The sequence below is a fragment of the Hippopotamus amphibius genome, chromosome 11 (genome assembly GCF_030028045.1).
Source record: "Hippopotamus amphibius kiboko isolate mHipAmp2 chromosome 11, mHipAmp2.hap2, whole genome shotgun sequence".
In the NCBI taxonomy this organism is placed as follows: domain Eukaryota; kingdom Metazoa; phylum Chordata; class Mammalia; order Artiodactyla; family Hippopotamidae; genus Hippopotamus; species Hippopotamus amphibius.
The window spans coordinates 31,311,997-31,332,625 of NC_080196.1; the positions used below are offsets into that span (position 1 = coordinate 31,311,997).

Here is a 20,629-nt window from a genome sequence, read left to right on the forward strand (position 1 = left end):
TATGTGCCCACCATCTCCAAGTCCTGACCTCCCATTTACAGCTGAACAGAGCAGGGAACCTCCAACCAGGAGGCAGTCGTTTGCCTGAGCATTAAAGGGTGGATAGAATTTGAATATGCGGTGATAATGTTGAGGCGAAGGGGCAGGAAAAAAATGGAAGTTAAGAAACCAAGTAAACTACAGGATGACTTTTGTTTTGCCAAACACTGAAAAATAGTTTGACAATAATAACTACTCTTCCCCATCCCCAGGATGAAGTCTCGAAGATTAATTTTCATATTTTTACTTTTGCATGAACACTGGAAAATCTCTTGCACTATTTTAAATGATGAAAAAGCAACCAGCTTCAGTAGTGAAAATATGATAGATGCCTATTAAATATGCCAGCTCTGAAAAATAAAATCCAGGTCATGAGGGCCTTCAGCAGCAGCAAAAGCCATTGCCTTTGTTCCGAGAGCAGTGGGGAGCTGAACAGAGGTAACCCGTGAGAAGAGTGCTTCCGGAAGGTCAGTCTTGCATCTGTGTAGATGGTGAGGCAGAGAGGAAAAGAAGGCTCACATGCAAGGGTGCATGTGAGGAGCGGTGAAGGCCTGGGCTGTGTAGTCAGTCAGAGGTGGGGGAGATAAATGCTGGAGAGAGTTACCATAGCTTGAACTAGAGATGAATTCTAACTTGTCTTTCAAGGTTGTTGTTTGTTTGTTTGTTTGTTTGTTGTGGCCACACTGAGCAGTGTGCAGTATCTTAGTTCCCTGACCAGGACTCGAACCTGTGCCCCTTTCAATGGAAGCACAGAGTCTTAACCACTGGACCACCAGGGAAGTGCCTGTCTGTCCATTTTAAACTGTATATGTTTTATGCTCTATTCAGACACACCAATAATCCATTTTTCCATTTCATAAAAACATTCCCAGTATAAACAATAAAAGTTGGGCAGCAGACCAGAGAGCCATACACCACTCACACCTTTTGAGTGATAAAAATAAAAAGAGGTATCATTTTTATTGAATTCTATGTTAGTTTGCTAGGAGTGCCATAATAAAGTCTGCAGACTGGGTGGCTTAAACAATAGAAATTTATTTTCTCACAGTTCTGGAGCTTGGGGGTCCAAAATCAAGGTATTGGCAGAATTGGTTTCTTCGAAAGCCTCTCTCCTTGGCTTGTAGATGCTGTCTTCCTTGGTGTCTTCACGTGGTCATTCCTCTGCATGGGTCCGTGGCCTAATCTCCTCCTCTTATAAGGTCCTATTTGATTAGGGCCCCACCCATATGACCTCATTTTAATGTAATCACCTCTTTGTTTTTATTTTTATTTTTTTTAAGAGAATTTTATTTTATTATTCTTTTTGGCTGTGTTGGGTCTTCATTATTGCACACAGGCTTTCTCTAGTTGCAGAGAGTGGGGGCTACTCTGTTGCGGTGCATGGGCTTCTCATTGCAGTGGCTTCTCTTGTTTCAGAGCATGGGCTCTAGGCACAAAGGTTTCAGTAGTTGTGGCACGTGTGCTCAGTAGTTGTGGCTCTCGGGCTCTAGAGCGCAGGCTCAGTAGTTGTGGTGCACGGGCTTAGTTGCTCCAAGGCATGTGGGATCTTCCCGGACCAGGGAATCGAACCTGTGTCCCCTGCATTGGCAAGCAGATTCTTAACCACTGCGCCACCAGGAAAGTACCATAATCACCTCTTGAGAGACCCTATCTCCAAATAAGGTCACATTCTGAGCAGCTGAGGGTTGGAATTCAACATATGAATTTTGGAGGACACAACTCAACCCTTAACAAATTCAGCTGTGACCAGGCTTTTTTGTGCTTCGTGGGCACAATCTCTAGTATTGAAAACAATGCTGCAGGGCAGGTACTGTGATACCCATTACTCACACCAGGAAACTGAGCCTCCGCAGGGCCAAGTGTCTCACCCACAGTTACTAAGCGATGGAGCTGGAATCAGAACACAGGCCTATTTTGCATCGAAGCCGGTGCTCTTTCCACTACAGTCTGTTACAGGAAGGAGGGAATCACTGGAACCCTAATGCCATTACATTCATTTTCTTTCCAAGTCAGAGCGAAAAAATAGTTCTGCCTTCTCTGTTGATGGTGATTGTTCAGGAGAACAATACACTCCCAGGAACTGCGGCTGAGCCTTCATCACAGTGGTTGGACAAGCTGCCCAAGGCAACATCCACAAAGGGTTCAAGGGACAGCTAAACATCGCACTTTGGGTTGCTTTTTTCCCTTTAAAGAGAGACAAGGGCCTCTGCTTACGCTCTTCTCCTTTGCCTGAAATTTTTTTTTCTTTCCCCATTATACATGAAAGCATTGCTCATCCTTCAGGGTCTGGCCAGTGACCTCGGTCACTTCCCAAATCACCCAACTTCCCCCTGTCCAACTTCCTCTAGTCATCTTATTACTCACACTGCAGCTCACTTTGGAGACAGGCCAACTTGGGAGAGACTCTCACTCAGTTACTTACTAGCTGGGCGACCTGGGTAAGTGCGGTAACCTCTCTGAAAACCTTAATTTTCTCATCTATGAATTAGGATTAAAACACCTACCTCACAGGCTTATAATGAGAGGCAAATTAAGTGAAGGAACATATTAATTGCACTGAGGGCTGTGCCTGGTACCTCATAGGCATTTAGCAAATAGCATCTTTTTTTTTTCTAAGAACTTTCATTGAGATATAATTGACATACAATAAACTGCATATATTTAAAGTGTACAATTTGATATTATTTTTATTTTCTTATTAGTAATGTATATACAACAATCCCAACCTCCCAATTCATCCAGTAAATAGCATCTTTTTTTTTTTAATTAATTAATTTATTTATTTATTTTATTTTTTTAAGAGCATAGGCTCAGTAGTTGTGCACTGGCTTAGTTGCTCCGTGGCATGTGGGATCTTCCTGGAGCAGGGATAGAACCCATGTTCCCTGCATTGGCAGGCAGATTCTCAACCACTGTGCCACCTAGGAAGCCCTAAATAGCATCTTTTAAGCTTACATTTTCCTTCCAGTCTCTGTTTCATGCCTTCCCAGTGAGTTTGAGAACTTCTTAGGGCCAAGGGCCATGACACATTTCAATCCATGAATGTGTAGCATGATTTCAGGACTATGGAAAGTTCTCAGTGTTTGTTGGCTTGTAATTGTGCACCATGATTGATACTATGTGAGATATATAACACAACCTCAAATAACAGCCTTGGCTGCTGAATTGCATCAAAAACTATTGAGTAGATCACCTCTGAGTCTGTCCTCCCATCCACCATTGATTGACTGCCTCCTAAATGCAGCTCCCTTATGATTCTCTTCCTGTGTAGTTTCTTTAGTAGAGAGAGGACTATAGGCTGGTGATGGCAAGTGCCAGGAGTGTGGATAGGGCAATGGGATGCTGAAAACATAGACCTGTAGACCTCAAACCTGCCTCTGCATCAGAAGCAGCTGGGGCAGATACAGATGCTCAGCTCCCCTCCCTGCCAGAAGTGCTAATTCAATTGGCCTGGCATGACATTAAAACGACAAACAAACAAATGAAAAGAGGAAGAAAAAGCAATTCCCCAGGTGCTTGTTCTGACGTGCAGCCAGGGATAAGAACCATTTAATCAGACGGTGCTCAAGTACTCCAGGGAACTTCCTTCCAGGGTGGTGGTACCTGGGCGATGCTAAGGGGAGGGGTTGCATGTGGTGCCCAAGCCAGGAGCAGAGCCCCGGACTGGAGGAAGGAGGAGGCATCTGAGCAGAGGCTGATCAAATGTGGGCTTGCTTTCACCTCTTGCTTTCCTTCTCCCTGGGAGGAGCCAAGGAGAATATCAAGTATCGAGGCCTAACCGTAACCCCAACCCAGGGGAGAGGGGCCAAGGATGCCAGAGAGCACAGGAGGGCAGAGCTGCATAGAGCTTAAGAAATCATTTCCAGAATGAGTCTCACAATTGCCCTATTTATACGGAGCTTGGAATCATAACTTGATGACATTGAGTCATCAGGCCTCATGGATGTGGCTGTTTCATGAACAGCCTTCTAAATTTACAAGGTGTACAGACCCCTTGACTCCTCCTCCCACCTCCTCCATCAAATCTGGGCAGCTCAGGGCTGATGGAAGGTTTCCTGGAGACCAGCTGATTTGTAGCACTGGTTTTTTCAAAGATGTGGGAGAGCAGTTCCCTGATGTGTTTCAGGTCAGTTTCATAATATATGTTCCTGGTACACAATCCTTCCAAGACCGAATGTCCTTAAAATGTCAAGGAACCCAGACCCTCATCCTCCAAATGCAGTGATGCTGAGAATCCCAGCGGCTTCTTCCCGGCAAATGAGGTGTATGATGTCAGGGTGCTTGGTTTCCGCCACGCCCGCCCCCTTCTAACTTCACAGACAGGAAAATAGAGTCTGAGGAACCAGGAAGTTGCTCATCACCACAGGGTTACTACTGAGCATGAGGTCATATCTCTCAGCTTTTTCTAAGATATAGCAGGCTCATATAGGTTGCTGAGTTTTAGTAGGCAGTGTCCAGAATTTATAATTTAAAAGGAGAAAGAAACTGGAAAGGACGTCAGATAATTTTCTTTCTCTTTCTTCCTCTGCTTGTCTCTGAGTCTCGTAGGTGCTGCCTGCCATTTACTCCAGGAATTTGGAGTAAATATGAACTTCTTGGGGATTAACAATTAAAGGGGCCCTACTGAAGATATATTGCCTTGACAGTGGGATGCTACTCTGGACTTTTCATTGGATGGGTTTGGAATTTTTTACCTGTTAGCCAAGTTAAACAGCCTCTCCTAGCTTCCTCATTGATGAGAACAGCTTCGGGGTTACTGAGAGGTTTTTAATATAGGTGAGAAAAGTTTGTCTTCAGGGCTCTCCCCAAACATAGTGGGAACCCTAAAAGCTGAACTGATCTTCAGCTGGTATCGTTGTTCAGATTGGTCATACTCATGCCATATTGGTTGTCAAATATTTTTAATATTACCTCTCCCTCCAAATGATGGCCTTCTTCCTTCAAGTAGAGAACCTGCCCTTCACCTTGCCTATGTAATTGATGACCGTATGTAGCTGTTATCTTTCTTCTGCATCCAGAGAACACCCCTCCCCACAGTGCGGTCCTTCCTACATCTGTGTTTCTACTGCATTGTGATTTTGTGACCACAAAACGGGTCAACAGAGAAAGGGATGTCAATTTCATCAAGAACTATGCCCAGGGAGGCTGGGGGAAGATGATGACAGTGGACAGTATTGGCCAGTGGTTATTATACAAAAGGACAGATATGACCATTGGGGTTGTGACCATTTATTTGGTCATTATCTATCACGATCAAGACAATCCTTGTAACTCTGACAAAGGCCAATGTTGGGAAACAAGAGAGATGTAGAGTAGCTCGAATTCCTTTAATACCCGAGTCCAACCCTGGCCGTCACTTGCTAAGGAAGGCTCATTAACTATTCAGGTACTATCTCTCATCTTCTTGATTAACTGCCTCAAAATGGAATCAGCTAGGACAGTGCATCAAGTCGATGCCTTAAAAGCATTAAATTCCCGCCAAAATACCTGATTCATCCCCCAAAGAGTTGTTATCCCCAGGCTAAATCAGCCGGCTCCCCACCCACAAAAGCCCACTCTATTCCACAAGGAATGAGTGGCTATGCTTTCCTTACAGTAGATGCATCTGGTCTTCAATATCTATTCCCATAACCTATTTTGCAAAGCATTTTCCAAAAGCTGTTGAGTTGCAGAATTTAAAAAATGTATTGGATTGCCAGATCTGCAAATTGGGTCAGTTTTCCAGGGCCTTATACTTCCTTCTTCTCCACTGGGGAAGAGGAAAAGGGGGCAGCCGACAGCTGGTGATGGAAACACAATCCTGCCTGGCATGTAAGTCTTGGCCATCTCTCCATGTGTTATCCTGGCCGGGTCCCCTGGTGCTCCCGGCAACGCCTGGACCAAGGCCTGCCCTTCCTTATGTCTGCCCTCTGGACTCCACTAAGGTCAGGGTGAAACAATCGCAGCTGGCATCCCTGGAGCTCTGCACAGCTTTTGGTCACATCTGAGCCTCAGAAAAGTCTGTGAGAGAATTAGAGGAGGTCTAAGTATCCCCATTTCCTAGATGGGCAAACTGGACTCGGAGAAGATAAGTGTCAAGGATGCCATTAGTTTGTAGTCATCCTGGATCCTAATCCACATCTCCTGACCCTTAGTCAAGTATTCTTTTCACAAAAACACATGGACATAAAGAAGTCAGTAAGGAAAGGAGTCTACACAAAGCAGTTTGTCGTGGTCCCCAGACTCATGAGAGTTGGGATTCATCCACGTGATACTCTAGTTTTCAAATGCAACAATGATTAAGCTGGCCACCAAAAAACTTTGTTTTCATTGCCAATATTGCAAAGAGACAGCTATCGAAAAATCAATATATTGAGATATATAATGTATTAATATTCCATATTATACACTCTAAAAATCTCTAAAATACAGCTTGTATTTTTATGACTAAGTCCAGGATTTTTCATAGTAATGAGTCATAGCCCATTAATATGGGTCATAAAGTCAATTTAATGGTCTGCTGCCAGATTTAAAAGAAAAAAATAGGGTAAGATAATAGAATAGAATTGAAAATGTCAAAGTGTGTTGCAAGTAGCAAAGGAAAGTACTGTTCTCTGAATCCTTTTGTTCATATGCTATGTACTGAACCACAAGGTTAAGAGTATTTTATACTGGGTAGTCTTTCCCTTTTTCTTGCTTTCCCTCTCTTTCCTCTTTCTCCTTTCTCTTATCTTCTCTCTCTCCTCCTCTATATCTCTAGGAAAGGTACCCACACACCTGCTACCTTTGTCCTGTTTGCAGGTACCATCCCCAGCTCTCTCCAGCCCCCATCCTTCCTGACCTCATCCTTCCCTCACCCCCTGGGGTCTGCTCTCTACAGTTGATGCCTTTATGCTCTTTCCTTTCTCCCCTCCACTGAAAAGTTCCCTTTGTAGTGTGACCTTTGAGACGGGTCTTTGCTAGTTCTTTCTGTGTTTGATAAATGAATTACTCTATCTCTAAACATCCTATTTCCATTTTAGGCAACGCAACTCAAACTTGAAGACATGAACTCCCCAAGGAGAACCACTTTGTGCTTCCTGATTATTGTGATTTTTTCTTCCCGAGCTACACTGAACTTGAAGTTAGAGTCTATTGTTTATCCTTCGGTGAGTAAATCCATGTCTGCTATATTTTCCCTGTCACATTTTTCTGATTTCCTGGGAATGTCACAGACGGAAATTGCTTTAAACAAATGTTTAGGGCCTTTGAGAAAATATCACAAATGGTGGGAGAGGGTGGTGAATATAAATGGATGTTAAAGTATCTACTGGGCTGCAACTTGCCATACTCTGAAATCAGTGGTGGTGTCAAGGGAACATCCGCCAGCCTTCCCTTCTTAACAAATTGAGGCCTGGAGGTCCACCCTGTGAAACTGACAGCAACACCAATAAAGCAGATTTTGAGGACTGAGCAGGACCTATGTTCTCAAAGGATTCATTTTAACATGAGCATCAGACTAGAACACATTTCAAAAGGTGTTAATTTGTGTCTGTGTTATAATCACAGATTGATTATAGTTGAAGGGGCCATAGATTTCATCTAAGCTTTTTGCTAACAAATTAACCAGGTCGTCTTGTCTGGGAAGTTAATGGGAGTTTAGCTTAACTCAAGACGGCGATAAGTACCCCCTTGGAAATCATTGGGATCTCCTTTCCTTAGACTACTCCATGCATCAGAGACAGAGCATATTATTGGTTATGAAGCCTCATGAGACTGATGTGATTCTCTCTGTGTCTCAGTTTTTACCTCTGTAAAATGATGAAAATATCAATAATAGTATTGATTTACTGATTGCTATGAGAATTAAATTAGTTAATATTTATAAGATGCCTTAGAATAGGGCCTGACACACTAAAAAAGGCTCTAGCAGTGTTTGCTATTATTATTTCTGCTCCTGTAATAGTATTTTTTCTTACTTATTTTTTTAAAAGATGTTTTAGTGCTACTTTATTCATTCTGTCACTATTGTTAGAGCTTCCTTGGCAGATTTTAGCATTAGAAAATGTCTCTTTTGCCCTACTTGGTACTTTTCAATTTTAATTCTTTGTCTTCTATTCCAGTGGTCAGTTCTGTTTTCGTATTTGTTTTTGCCTTTGTTCTTTATCTTTTTGTTTCACTTTTAGTATGTTCCTTTGTTTTACTGGTGCTCTTATACACAATGCATGTTTGAGGTTCTTTTCTTTTAATCTGACTATGATTAGGGGAGTGTAATTTATTCACATTTGATGTCATATTTAAAATGCCTGCTCTTACTTTCAGGATGTTGTGTTATGAGTTTACATATTTCCTTCCTCTTTTCTGTTTTTGTGTCTTTCTTTGTTGGACCTAGGCTTTGTCTTTTTTATTTCTCTCATGACTTGGGAGGTATACTTTGTATGTCTTCTTCCAAACTTCGATATGGAAGATACAGCCCATGCAACCATATGCAGCAGCTTGCTCTTATAAATAGAGGAGGGAAACATTACCTTTCCTGTGGGTTTGCACGGTCAGTACAGAGCCCTACTTACCGCAAACATGTGGGGAGAAAGCCAGAGCATGAAGTGATCTCAGCAGTGGGGTCAGCCTTACCTCTGTTCTGGAGTTTCCCAGCATTCCTGGCTACAGCAGTGCCCTTGCACGGTGCCAGCTCCACCCTCATCACAGCATCTCTAACAAAGCCCCTCCATCTGCCTGTTGCTCTAGGCTGGTGAGGGGATGGGCCTCCCAGGGATGCTTGTGGAACTTGAACTTCATCTTCCTGGATGTTCCCACCATGACCCCAAAGGGCCCCACTTACCCCCACTGGATCTGCTTTCAAGATATAATATCGTCATCCAGCCCAGACACGAAGACCTCCGTTGGAGAGATGACCTTGAATCTGCCTTATCAGCTTATACTACCCTTATCAGCTTAAGCTGCCACTCAGTTCCCATGTCTACCATTTTAAAAGCAACATGCGGTGATGAGCTTTAAAAAAATTGTGGTAAACACACATAAAATTTACCATATCCATCATTTTTAAGTGTATCATTCAGTAGTATTAAATATATTCACACCGTCAGTGCAACCAATCTGCAAAACCATCTTGCAAAATTGAAACTGTGTATCCATTAAACAATACCTCCCCAGCTCCCCACCTCCTAGCTCCTGGAACTCACCATTCTAGTTTCTGTGTCAATGATTTTTGAGAACTCTAAGTACCTCATACAAGTGGAATCATACAGTATTTGTCTTTTCAGGACTGGCTTATTTCACTTAACACAATGTCCTAAAAATACATCTATGTCGTAGTACGCATCAGAATTTCCTTCCTTTCTTAAGTCTGCATATGGATCTATTGCATGTATATCCTACTTTGTGGACCCATTTATCCATCAATGGACAACTGGGTTGATTTCACCTCCTGGCTGTCCTGAATAAAGCTGCTATGAACACAGGGGTGAAAACATAGGATAACAGGCTTTTGATGTGTGATGATGATATAGCTTCTCAAACTTCAACGAGTGCGTGAATCCAGCTGGGAACCTTCTTAAGATGTAGATTTCAACTCAGGAAGTCTGGGGGTGGGGCCCTGGATGTTGCCTTTCTGACCAGTTACCCTTGTTCTGGCCCCAGGGAACATACTTACAGCAAGGCCACAGATTCCCAACGTTGGCATCAGCCCTGACTCCGAAGTCCAGCTCTAAGCTAGCACTCACTAGCTTTGGAAATTGCGTCACATTTCCTCATCTCCCTGAACCTGTTTCCTCTACGTAATATGAGAATAAATAGTATCTCCTTCGTCGGCTTGTTGTGAGATTAAGCGTTCTCATACATGCATGCCTTAGCATCACGATTGACACAGAGCAAATATGTAAGATTTGGTGGTGATTATTTTTACTATTCTGGTACAGCTAACCCTGGGTTCACATGCCCAGGGAGGAGACATTCTAACAGGACCCTTGCTGAGACGATGATCTCACTGCAGACAAAGATGCTAAATCATGTGAGATCGCACGACAACTTGTTTGTCATCTGGTTCCCTGTTTTTTGTTTTGTTTTGGTTTTTTTTTCCACTTGTAAAATGCCACCCCTTCTTCCTGACTGGTTGTCTGCTCCCACTTCGAGCCACCTCCCCCCGCCCCCAATTACTTGTGAAGTCATCATGTCCAACATGATGGGGGCATTTCCTGGAATCGGTGACCTTGCGTCTTCCAGCTGAAGCGTGACCAACAGGAAATCCCCCCTGGACAGAGCTGGTCCTTGTCCTCCTATGCCCATCTGGGTATCTTTCCATGGACAGGCAAGGGAGCCCAACGGAGCCTCTGGTTTTTGTCTGAAATCATACTCAGGATCTGTGCTCAGCCTCGTAGTTCCACGAATTCAGGTGACATGAGACTGAGGAGGGCAAGTCTGTCCCTTGGTGCACCCCAGGCCATTGGGCACATGGGCTCACAGCACTACCAGAGATGCACAAGCATTTGGTGTGTGCCTTATGTTTTGTAATGCAGGAAACCGAGGCTTGAAATGAATGAATGACTTTTCCAATTAGAAGAAAGAGAAGATGGAGGGATTCAGTTCTTGGTGTGACTCCAGCATCTCCTGTCTTGAAATCCAGGCCCCATGACGTGGCAGCCCAACCCTTTGTACCTTCTCAAATCTGGGAGGCCAGGGGTCTTCACCACCACCAGCATCACCAGGGAACAACTCAAAGGCTTCAGTGCTTTCAGTATGTTTTTCCTCCATTTTTTCCCCAATGATTACAGGGCTTAAATGCAAAAGTCAGTTATTCTTGGGATTTCCCTGGTGGCGCAGTGGTTAAGAATCAATGCAGGGGACACGGGTTCAATCCCTGGTCCAGGAAGATCCCACATGCCGGGGAGCAACTAAGCCCATGTACCACAACTACTGAGTCTGCGCTCTAGAGCCAGTGAGCTACAACTATTGAGCCCATGTGCTGCAACAACTGAAGCCCATGCACCTAGAGCCTGTGCTCCTCAGCAAGAGAAACCACTGCACTGAGAAGCCCATGCATCACAACAAAGAGTAGCCCCCACTCTCTGCAACTAGAGAGAACCTGCACGCAGCAATGAAGATCCAACGCAGCCAATAAATAAATTAATTAATAAAAAAAGTCTGTTATTCTCACAAAAAGTTGTGAATCCTCACTAAGCAACAGAGCCAGTAGGCGACAGTTACAGAAGCAGAACTTGGCAGAAGGGTCTCGTGAGAGTTTCAAATAATCACCATGAAGATGCAATCAATAGTTAAAAAAAGTAATGTTTCTCAAAAGGTAGTCTGGTGTCCAGGGATGTGTCAGTTGAAAAAGCAGTTTTCTTCACCCTACCCCAGACCTCCTAAGTTGGATTGGGGGAGGGGCGGGAGGTGATCCCTATGCTCACAAAGATTTGAAGTGCTTTGCACAAGAAGATGGAACTGTACCTTAATTTTAACCCTCAACTGCCAGCAGCAAGTCCTTATTTCTTTAGCCCCCCTGAAAAATGGGGAAAAGGAAATCTCGACCTGGGAGAGCTTCTCAAAGGTGACCACCAATAGTGCGATGAGCTAGCAACCCCATATCAGGTCAAGGTGAGGTTATAAGCTACGGAGCTGGCAGTGAACTCAGCAGCAAAGCCAATCAATGGCAGTTCTTAAACAAAGAAGCCACATGAGGACAGGGCTGCTGTTGGGCTAAGTCTCCCAACAGCAGCCCTGAGGAGTGGACAGAGAAAACTTCCCGGTGGCTCCCCCTTCCCGCCCTCAAACTGCAGGGAGGATGGAGGCAGCAGAAGAACCCTTCCTTCTGCCCTGGGCACAGAGCCAGAGCAGGCTCCAGGAGAAGCCAGGCAGGAACCAGTCCTATGCATGGTTATTTCTTGGTTTCTGCACATTTCGGTAGAGCTGAAATAACCTCACTGCAAATGAAGCAGCATCTGAGCTTTGGAAATTCCAGTCATCAGCCATCATTCCTCCGTTCGTTTCTTCAAGAACAATTGTGAACCCTCAGGTCCCTCCACAGTTTCTATGGATGTTAATACTAGTTGTTGAAGAAAAGGAGGGGGTGGAGGAGGCAATAGAGAAAGAAAGAGAAAAGGTACTAGTTAAGAGAGATTAGGTCGTGGAGAGGAACCCATTTTCCCTATGGTTTCCCAGGGTATCTCCTGGTAAGACGATGCCGTGCCTGTGTGGATAAGCACAGACTTAGGAGGCAGTCTAGCTGGGTTTGAGTCCTGATTCTGCCATTTCAAGGCTGTGTGACCTTAGACAAGTTATTTGACCTCTCAGCGCCTGTGTTTTCTCATCCATGAAATGTAGGTAATAACAGTGTCTACGCCTTAGATTGTCACGAGGATTAAATAAACAAGCACACATCAGACACTTAACAGTGCCTGACACAGGGTGTTGAAGACGTCTTAGGAATTATTATTTTTGTTATCATGATGTGAGATAACTAGGAAAAATGGTAGAGACCACAGATGGCAGAGCAAGCTCTGTCTGGGGTGGTGTTCACTGGTGCATGGGGTTCGTGGTAAAGCACACACCCTGGAGGGCAGGGGTTATCTGGCTCTTCTACTGAGACTACTGAGACTTAAGGAAGTTTGTATTGGGAAGCACATCATAGAAAACTCACTTGGAGGCAGGGATGAGCTAGGAACCCCATATCAGGTCAAGGTGAGGTTATAAGCTACAGAGCTGGCAGTGAACTCAGCAGCAAAGCCAATCAATGCCAGTTCTTAAACAAAGAAGCCACATGAGGACAGTAGATGAGCTTTATGGAGATGAAACAAATAGCAGATTGCAGATGGGGGCGAGGGGGTCCATGTGAGCGGTGCCCCCAGAACAGCCTGATGCCCTGTCCCAGAACAGCACTTACTATGTCATCAAAACTATTCTAAGGTTTTACACTGATTAATCGTTTGATCCCCACAACAACCTAATGAGGTAAGCTATTTTTATTCCTCTACTATAGGTAAGTACTGAGTCACAGAGAGGTTAAATAACTTGCCCAAAGTCACACAGCCATTTTATGCAGAGCTAGGATTTGAATTCAATGTCTATGGTGTCCTTACACTTAACTCTCTCACTATATGATATAACTAACATTTATTAAGAGCTTAGTATGCTCCACACTGCAGTTCGCTTAATTCTCATAACAGTTCTGTGAGGTTGGTACTATTATTATCCCATTTTCCAGAAAAGAAAACTGAGGCTCAGAGAGGATAAGTAACTTCCTCAAGGTTGCATGGCTGGTAAGGGGCATAGCTCTGTAACCCAGGCAGTCTGGCGCTAGAGCTGGGTCTCAAAGTCCCCGCCTCAGAAAGCAACCACAGAACCATCTAGGAGAAAAAGGGTAGAGAAGGAAAAAATGATTTCTAAGCATGCACAGTCTAATACCACGGTAATATTGGGGTGGAGTGGGCTGAGTGTGGAGGAGAGGTCATGAGACTCGTCTCAGAGTTCACTCGAATAATTCAGGTTTGACGTCTCAGTACAGTAGAGAACAGCATCATTTATATTTCTTGACAGACCTCAAGCTGTACGAACTCTGAGAAACTCAAATTGACTGATTTCTTCTGTTCCTGGATCTAGAGACTGGTGTATAAAAAGTTGGTGTCCAGATCAAACCATAGAGGCAAATCCATTTCATTTTCCCAACCCTTCAGTTGCTGGTTGCCTGCCATCCTGGGGCACAAGGTGCTGGCCCAGAATCCGCAGCCCTACGCTCAGCTCGAAGATTCCGGGCAACGTGAGCAGAAAGCCACCTTGAAGAGACATCTCTAACCCTCACTGACTATTTTCTAAAATGTTCTTTCAGCTTCTCGGTGAACATGAGCTAGCGAGGGAGGACCCAGTAAGGCACAAACGAGCTGGTATGTAACCCTTTGTTTGGCCATCTTTTCTAGTAAGTCCCATCAAATGACATTTGTTATAACTTTTTTTCTTAACTCTTTATTGGAGTATAATTGCTTTACTCTGTGGTGCCAGTTTCTGCTGTACAACAAAGTGAATCAGCTGTATTTATACATATATCCCCATATCCCCCCCATCTTGAGCCCCCCTCCCACCCTCCCTATCCCACCCCTCTAAATCATCACCCATCATTGAGTTGATCTCCCTGGTATGCAGCAGCTTCCCACTAGCTATCTGTTTTACATTTGGTAGTGTGTATATGTCAATGCTACTCTCTCACTTCGTCCCAGCTTCCCCTTTGCCCCCCACCCCGTGTCCTCAAGTCCGTTCTCTACATCTGCATCTTTATTCTTGCCCTGTCACTGTGTTTATAAGGAAACTTAAAAAGTGGTTTGAAACGCTGGGATCCACATAATTCAGTCTCCGAGCACATCAGGGTTCAATTTCTAGAAGTAACTGCAAAGAAACTCCATTCTCTATCAAGTGACATTAAAAGGGTCTTATCAGCACATTCAAGCTCAGGTCCTCTCCCATCACCTCTCCTGAGATCCTGCAAATTTCCCCAAGGCCCTTCCATCAGGTGCCCTCACCACCACCAAGAAGCCTCCTTCTCTCCTCTCAACCCAGCAGCCTTGCCATTTTTCTCTTTGTATTTCTTTTAACCTCATCTCCTCTCACTCAGCTCTTTATCTTGTGGATCAATTGAACTGCTAGACCCAAGTCCTCTTCTGCCTCCCACTCCAGTTTTCCCACTAAATTCCAAAGAAGCAGTTTGGAAAACACAGAGCTCTGCCCTTTGGGGGGTTGGGGGCAGGTGAGAGCTATAAACGATCCTCCGTGTCCCCTCCTCCACGTGGGACCCTGAGCAGGTCTGGAGGCTGCATTTTCCAAGGACCAGCTCCTCCTTCCATCACAGCAACCTTACAAAAGCATCACCCTGATTCTGTCATTTCCCTGCATAAAATCCTTCAAGAGCGGCCAATTGCCTTGGAGATAAAATCCGATCATTTGCTCACATCTCATTGGACCTGACGTGCTTTGCCCACTCGCTCTCCTGTTCTTTTCCCAGATTCAGTGTCCCACCCACCACCCCTCTTTGCTTGTCTGGGGAGCACTAAGTTTCCCAGCTGGATTCATGCACACATTGAAGTTTGAAAAGCTACACTTCCTGCCCTGAAAGGTCTTCCATCAATTCCCCAGACAGGGAGGGGCTGTTTTCCTGGGTTCCCATCACCCATGATACATCCTCATAGCCCAACATTTATCCCAACACATTGTAATTCTTTTGCTTCCTGTTTGCCACTCCCAGGAGACATGAGCTGCCTTGAACCCTCTTCCTCTCTGCAGCCTGGCATGTAGCCCAGTGTCCCAACAGATGAGCTAACAAATAAAGAGAAGGCATGTCTCTGTCATAGCTGCCCCTGTGTGAGTTCAGAGGATACGTTCCTTTTTGCTAAGATGCTGCTGGCTTTGTGGCTGGACCAACCATCTAGAAACTTCTTGACCTGTAGCATTGGGACTGAATCCTTTTGCCTGCATGTTGTGACTTGGTCTGTTCAGTCTTGTGGTCTAAAAGAGACTTTAAGCTGCCAGAGAGAGCAGGCTTGCCCCAAGGGCAGGATAGAGATGTCTGGTCGAGCCCTCCACAGGGCTGTAACCAGATCTGACTGTTGCCCAGTGCTTGAAATGAGAATTGGATCATATTGTACAAGCTCTCGAAATGCTTACTGGAAGTTCATACCACTGGTTCTCTCTCCTTCCCTTCTTTCCCTCTTTTTTTTTTTTTTTTTCTATTTTAGCCTTGTTTTATATCCCTATGGGATCCTCACTTGCCCTCCTCTCCTTCCCTGAAGTGATCTACAGCACATACTGTACTTCCTATGCTTTAAAACAAGCATCATCACTTCTACCCCATCCCTGACAACTCCTTGAACCCTTCTGCCCCCATGACAGGAGCAGAGTCAGAGATGTCCCCACTCAATATTTTGAAAGATTTTCTTCCTAAAATCAAACCACTTGTGTTAATTTCCAGCTCCAGATTCTGCCAGCTTCTTCTAGGGCTCAGGCTGCCAGCTGACTCAGGGCCAGTTGGTGACCCTACAGCTGGAAAAGCAACATCTTCCTGCACTTCCAAGCCAGGCTATTTGTGATCCTTGGTGACAGCACGAGAGGTTAGCCCTCGGAGAGGAAACCACTTCCACTTCTAAGGATTTGACATTCCAAAATTTTTCCAGATGTGCTTTCATTAAAAACAATCATGACAATGATAAATCACCATGAAAACATGTTTTCCATTTTTTATGCATGGCCCTCTGAGCTTTGGGGCCTCTAGAGTCATTTTGGAAGTGTCAATGAGTCAACCCACCATCTGTAGAAGATGGATTGGCCTTGGCACTTTTACAAAATCACTGAAGGTAGAACGGATCATGGAAAGCCCCAGGCACCTGGCCACAGATACTCAGAAGAGAAGTTGCAATTAAGGGCATCACTCTCCAGGAAAACTGGGAAAGCAAGCAATAGGAGGGTTACGTTCCGAAGATGCCACCCAGAAGTGTCTGTGTCCTGGAGCCTTAATGCCAGGAAGGGGCAAACAAAGGTTCTAAGAGAAAGAGGATTCTGGAAAGGAATTTCCTTTTGAAGCAATGCACAAAATCTTTAGGGCTTTAAGGTTTGGGATACAATCACCTTTAAAGGTAGGATCAATACTCACATTTATTCTGAGCTATGGATTCTTCCTTTATAACATTGTATCACAAATACATGACACACACCCAAACACACACACACACATGCACAGGTTCAGTAGCCTCCCAAGCAAGAAGCCATCTACCCCAGCTCTCTCTGGTTCCAAGTCGAAGCTCACAGCTAAAAGTCATAGTTTTCAACATGTGTTTCTGGCTCTTGCCTGTGAGATTCCATGCCATGATTCTTTTTTTTTTTAAGCAAAGAAATGTTTCCAACATTTATTTAGTATATATTTATTAAGCACTTACTGGGCACAAAGAACATAAAACATGCTGACTGCCTGCTGTCATCTTTTAATCTGGTTGTGAGGATAGGATATACACGCACCATAAGTTAAACTCAAAGTTTGTAATATGGAAAGCAGAGTCAGCCCATACTGGGAGCCTGCAAAAGGCAAAGCTACTGCCACGGAAGTGGTTGAATCTAAAGAGAAGTAGGTCAGGGCTAAATGTAAGTTTCTGACAGAACTGACTAAAGATGGGTTGGACCGTCTTATATGGAGGTGAGTTTCATGTCATGTAAGGTATTTAAGCCAATCTGAATAAGCACTTGGCAGGAGTGTTTGTAGAGGGTGTCATGGCATCTGATGAGTGGTTACCCAAAAATGATCTTTAAAATACTCAAATGACTTCACGATGCCTTGATTCTGTGAGTCCTCAGGTCCGTGAGCAGGCATAGGCTCAGAGAGTGACCAAGAAAGGATTGATGGAGGTTGAGGCATGGAAGAAGGAGCAGATGTGGCACAGAAGAAGGGAGGGAGGAGGGAGCTCCAGGTAGAGGGAATATGAAATTAATGATGGTCTGGGGCTTTTTCTTGTGCATAAATTGCAGGAAGAGACTGCATTGTCTCTAACCACATCTAGAGGAAGGTTTCCCAGGCATTCCTTGATTCTCGGAGACGCTTGTAGATAAAGGGGCGCCAGCATCGCTGTCTTCATCTCACTAGAAGAACTTTACATGGGGCTGACTTTGACGATTTGGGTGTATGACAAGCTAGTGGAACTGATTCTTTCCTCCAGACCTCACAGCCCAGTGCTTTTCTGCCACAGTGCTGCCTGCCCTCTCCCCCATCCACACCAGCCCCCTAAGCCATAGCCTGGGGTTCTTGCGGTTTTCCCCTATGGGAACAAACCTTTCAAAACCTGAAGGGAGAACAGGATCTTTGACTCTCTTCTGTCAATGGTACAGTACATCCAGATGCTGCCGCCAAATTGGTGCCTACGAGAACGTGCCAAGAAAGAAACAGAGCAGGTAGCTTTTAATATTTACCTGCCACAGGAACTAAGAGGGAGAAACAAGAGAGCCAAATCTTCAGTGATAAAGAGGCATGGTCCTCTTTGGTCAAAAGAAAACCACCCGAACCACATTTCTCCTGGGTGACGTCAGCAGTCCTCACTCTCTGCAGGTGGGAGATTCATTTATGCACTGACTTAGGCTCCCAGTAGAGTGGCCAGGCAAAAATAGTATTGTTTGCTTTAAACAGCTGTGATGAAGACCCAGAACTGCTTGTCGAAGTTTGTGGCCAACTTTCCAGAAATGTCTCTTTAAGATAAGTGCTGTGTGGCGGGCAGTGATTTATGGGGAGGGAGAGGGGAAATCCTGGTTGGTGTGTGCCTCTGGGTCAAGGATAGGCCTGCATCTGTGACGCTAATGACCCCTGGAATGTGCTACCTTCCACTGGGCCATCAGTGAGTCAGAAGAACTCAGGCAAACAACACCAGGGCAAAGGAGCCCGACACCAAGAAAACACATTGACCTGTCTGGAATCAGGTGGTCCAGAAGCAGCAGCAGAGTGTGGAAGAGCCTCTAAAATACACGATTACATAGAAGGGGAGGAACGGTCCTGTTCTTCCTGGGTCCCTTGGAGCCTGGGGCAGGACCACCAGCATCGTTTTCCCAAGGTCTGAAGTCCTCCAGTTTGGAGGAGGTATGGTGGATAGGCCGTGGCCTTTCACCCCCAAATCGTGGACCCCTAACCCCACCGTATGCAGGTTATACTGATCCTGACCATCTGGGCTTCTTCCCTTAAGCTCAGATGCTCTCCTCAGGCGTTACAGGGACTGGAGGCCCAGTGGTGTTTCCGTGTTCTGCTTGCCTGTAACACCATGACATTTTGGGTTCAGGCCAAGCCAATGATTACTGGTAAGACCAGCCAAGCTATATGTCTTTGAAGTTATTAATTACTGCACACCCAACCCACCTCCCAAACATCCTTTATCTTCTTTTCCTGAGGAACAAGTGGCACCATTAGAGGCACCATTCAGTCACACTGTCAGAATGAGGTAATGGAAAGAATCCTGTTCTAGAAGTCCGAGACCCAAGTTCTGGTCCTGTGGACGCCACCAACTAGCAGCAGGAGCTGGGGCAGGTCATTTACTCTTTGGGGGAATCATTTTTCTTGTGCCTAAAAGCGGAGATTTCTGGGACTAACCTGTAAAGATTCTACTTGGACTCACCTGGGTTGAGGTTCTGCAGTATCTGTGTGTATAGCATCCCTATAGACCATTGGAACAGATGATTTCCAAGGGCAAGCCTGTAGCCTTCTGAGTTACTATGGTGTTTTTGAGCCTGTGTTGAAGAATTGACCATTTTCAAGAAGATATTTCTTTCTCTATGAAGGGTTCTCCATCCTTATCAGTCTCTATGGAGACTGGATGCTCAGGCTGAGGGTTATTCTAAAACTGCCTTAGAAGTTGTCAAGATCATAAAAGGTGGATGTGGGGAAGAGGGTCTTAGAGGCTGATGTTTCAAGTAATACTTGCACAAATGCCATAGACTGGAACTCGCTGAAGTCACAGGAATTGTTCTCCGTGTTATTTGAAACTTGTGGCTCAGCTCCTTGTAGGATCTCAGCAGAAGAACTACCTTGGTTTCAGTGGGAAATAGGGACATCCAGGAATCACCACCATGTGTTTTTCAGGCACACACTTGTTCTCCAGTTACGTCTGTAAAGAGCAGAGAGAGGAGGGCTCAGGGATGGATGATACTCACGACCCTCAGGGAGGCATTGAAATCATGCTGGGATCAGACCCCGGGAGGCAATAATACAGGTGATGGAGTGGGTGATATGGGATTGTTACTGGCCTCACTCATCTCAAAAGCAGCTACCGTCCAGGAAATGCTGTTTACATTCATTCATGGGAGGAGAGCAGACGGACCACAGCAAAGAGGATCCTGGAGCTTCTAAATCCTCTGGAGGGCATCAGCATTACTGCATTCCTTTTCAGGAAAAAGAATGTGCTCTAAAACAGACCTTGTAAATATCATGCAGCCACCCTCCTTGCACATGTTCCCAGCAGGCAGCATACTGTATGCCTACGGTCAGGATCACTCAGATGACAATTAGCAGTCCTTCCAGGAAGCTTTTTTTCATCACAGAACCATTTGCAAATCAGAAAGAAAACAGGAAATTTCAAGCCATGCCATAATATTGTGACAGACTGAGATTCCGCACTGGGTTTTAAAAGTCACTGTGTTCTACTTGTAAATACATTTTTACAAGTCTTTGAAGTTATTAATTACCGCACGCCCTGTGGATGCATGGGAGGAAGGAACATACGTTAAGATGCATTCCCAATTTTAAGAAAATGTGCGCAGACATTTTTTACAGTTTAATTACAGCAAGTTAAAAGATGCCAAAATGAAATAATTCTCAACAAGGTTGATAAGTAAAACCAAACTCCTAACACACATAGTTTACGGCTCTAAGTGGACAAATATTACCATTTTCTGCCATAAACATTTATTGGTCGGAGTAACCATAAACTTACTCTATTTTAGTGTTTCACATAAAAAATCCTTGGAATATTTAAAACAAATCTTGCAATGTTATAGGGGAAAATTCTTTGCCCTTTTAGAAAACAGACATAGAATTTTAATATCATGGTTATATACATATATGTATATTTCATACGTCTAGATTTTATTTATATTTTAAAGTAAAAGTTTTTCAGGT

At 44.5% G+C, this 20,629-nt stretch overlaps 1 protein-coding gene across 4 annotated transcripts in view; it reads left to right on the plus strand.

Moving 5' to 3' along the window:
- Positions 1-20,629, plus strand: part of ADGRF5 (adhesion G protein-coupled receptor F5) — a 100,028-nt gene that overhangs the window by 37,425 nt on the left and 41,974 nt on the right. For 3 of the 4 annotated variants that reach the window (XM_057700319.1, XM_057700317.1, XM_057700318.1), the window contains exons 2-3: positions 7,041-7,166; positions 13,835-13,889. In XM_057700319.1, the coding sequence (XP_057556302.1) occupies positions 7,065-7,166; positions 13,835-13,889 (157 nt within the window). In that variant the 5' untranslated portion in view covers positions 7,041-7,064. The remainder of the gene's footprint in view (positions 1-7,040; positions 7,167-13,834; positions 13,890-20,629) is intronic. The other variant, XM_057700321.1, reaches the window with a different exon arrangement.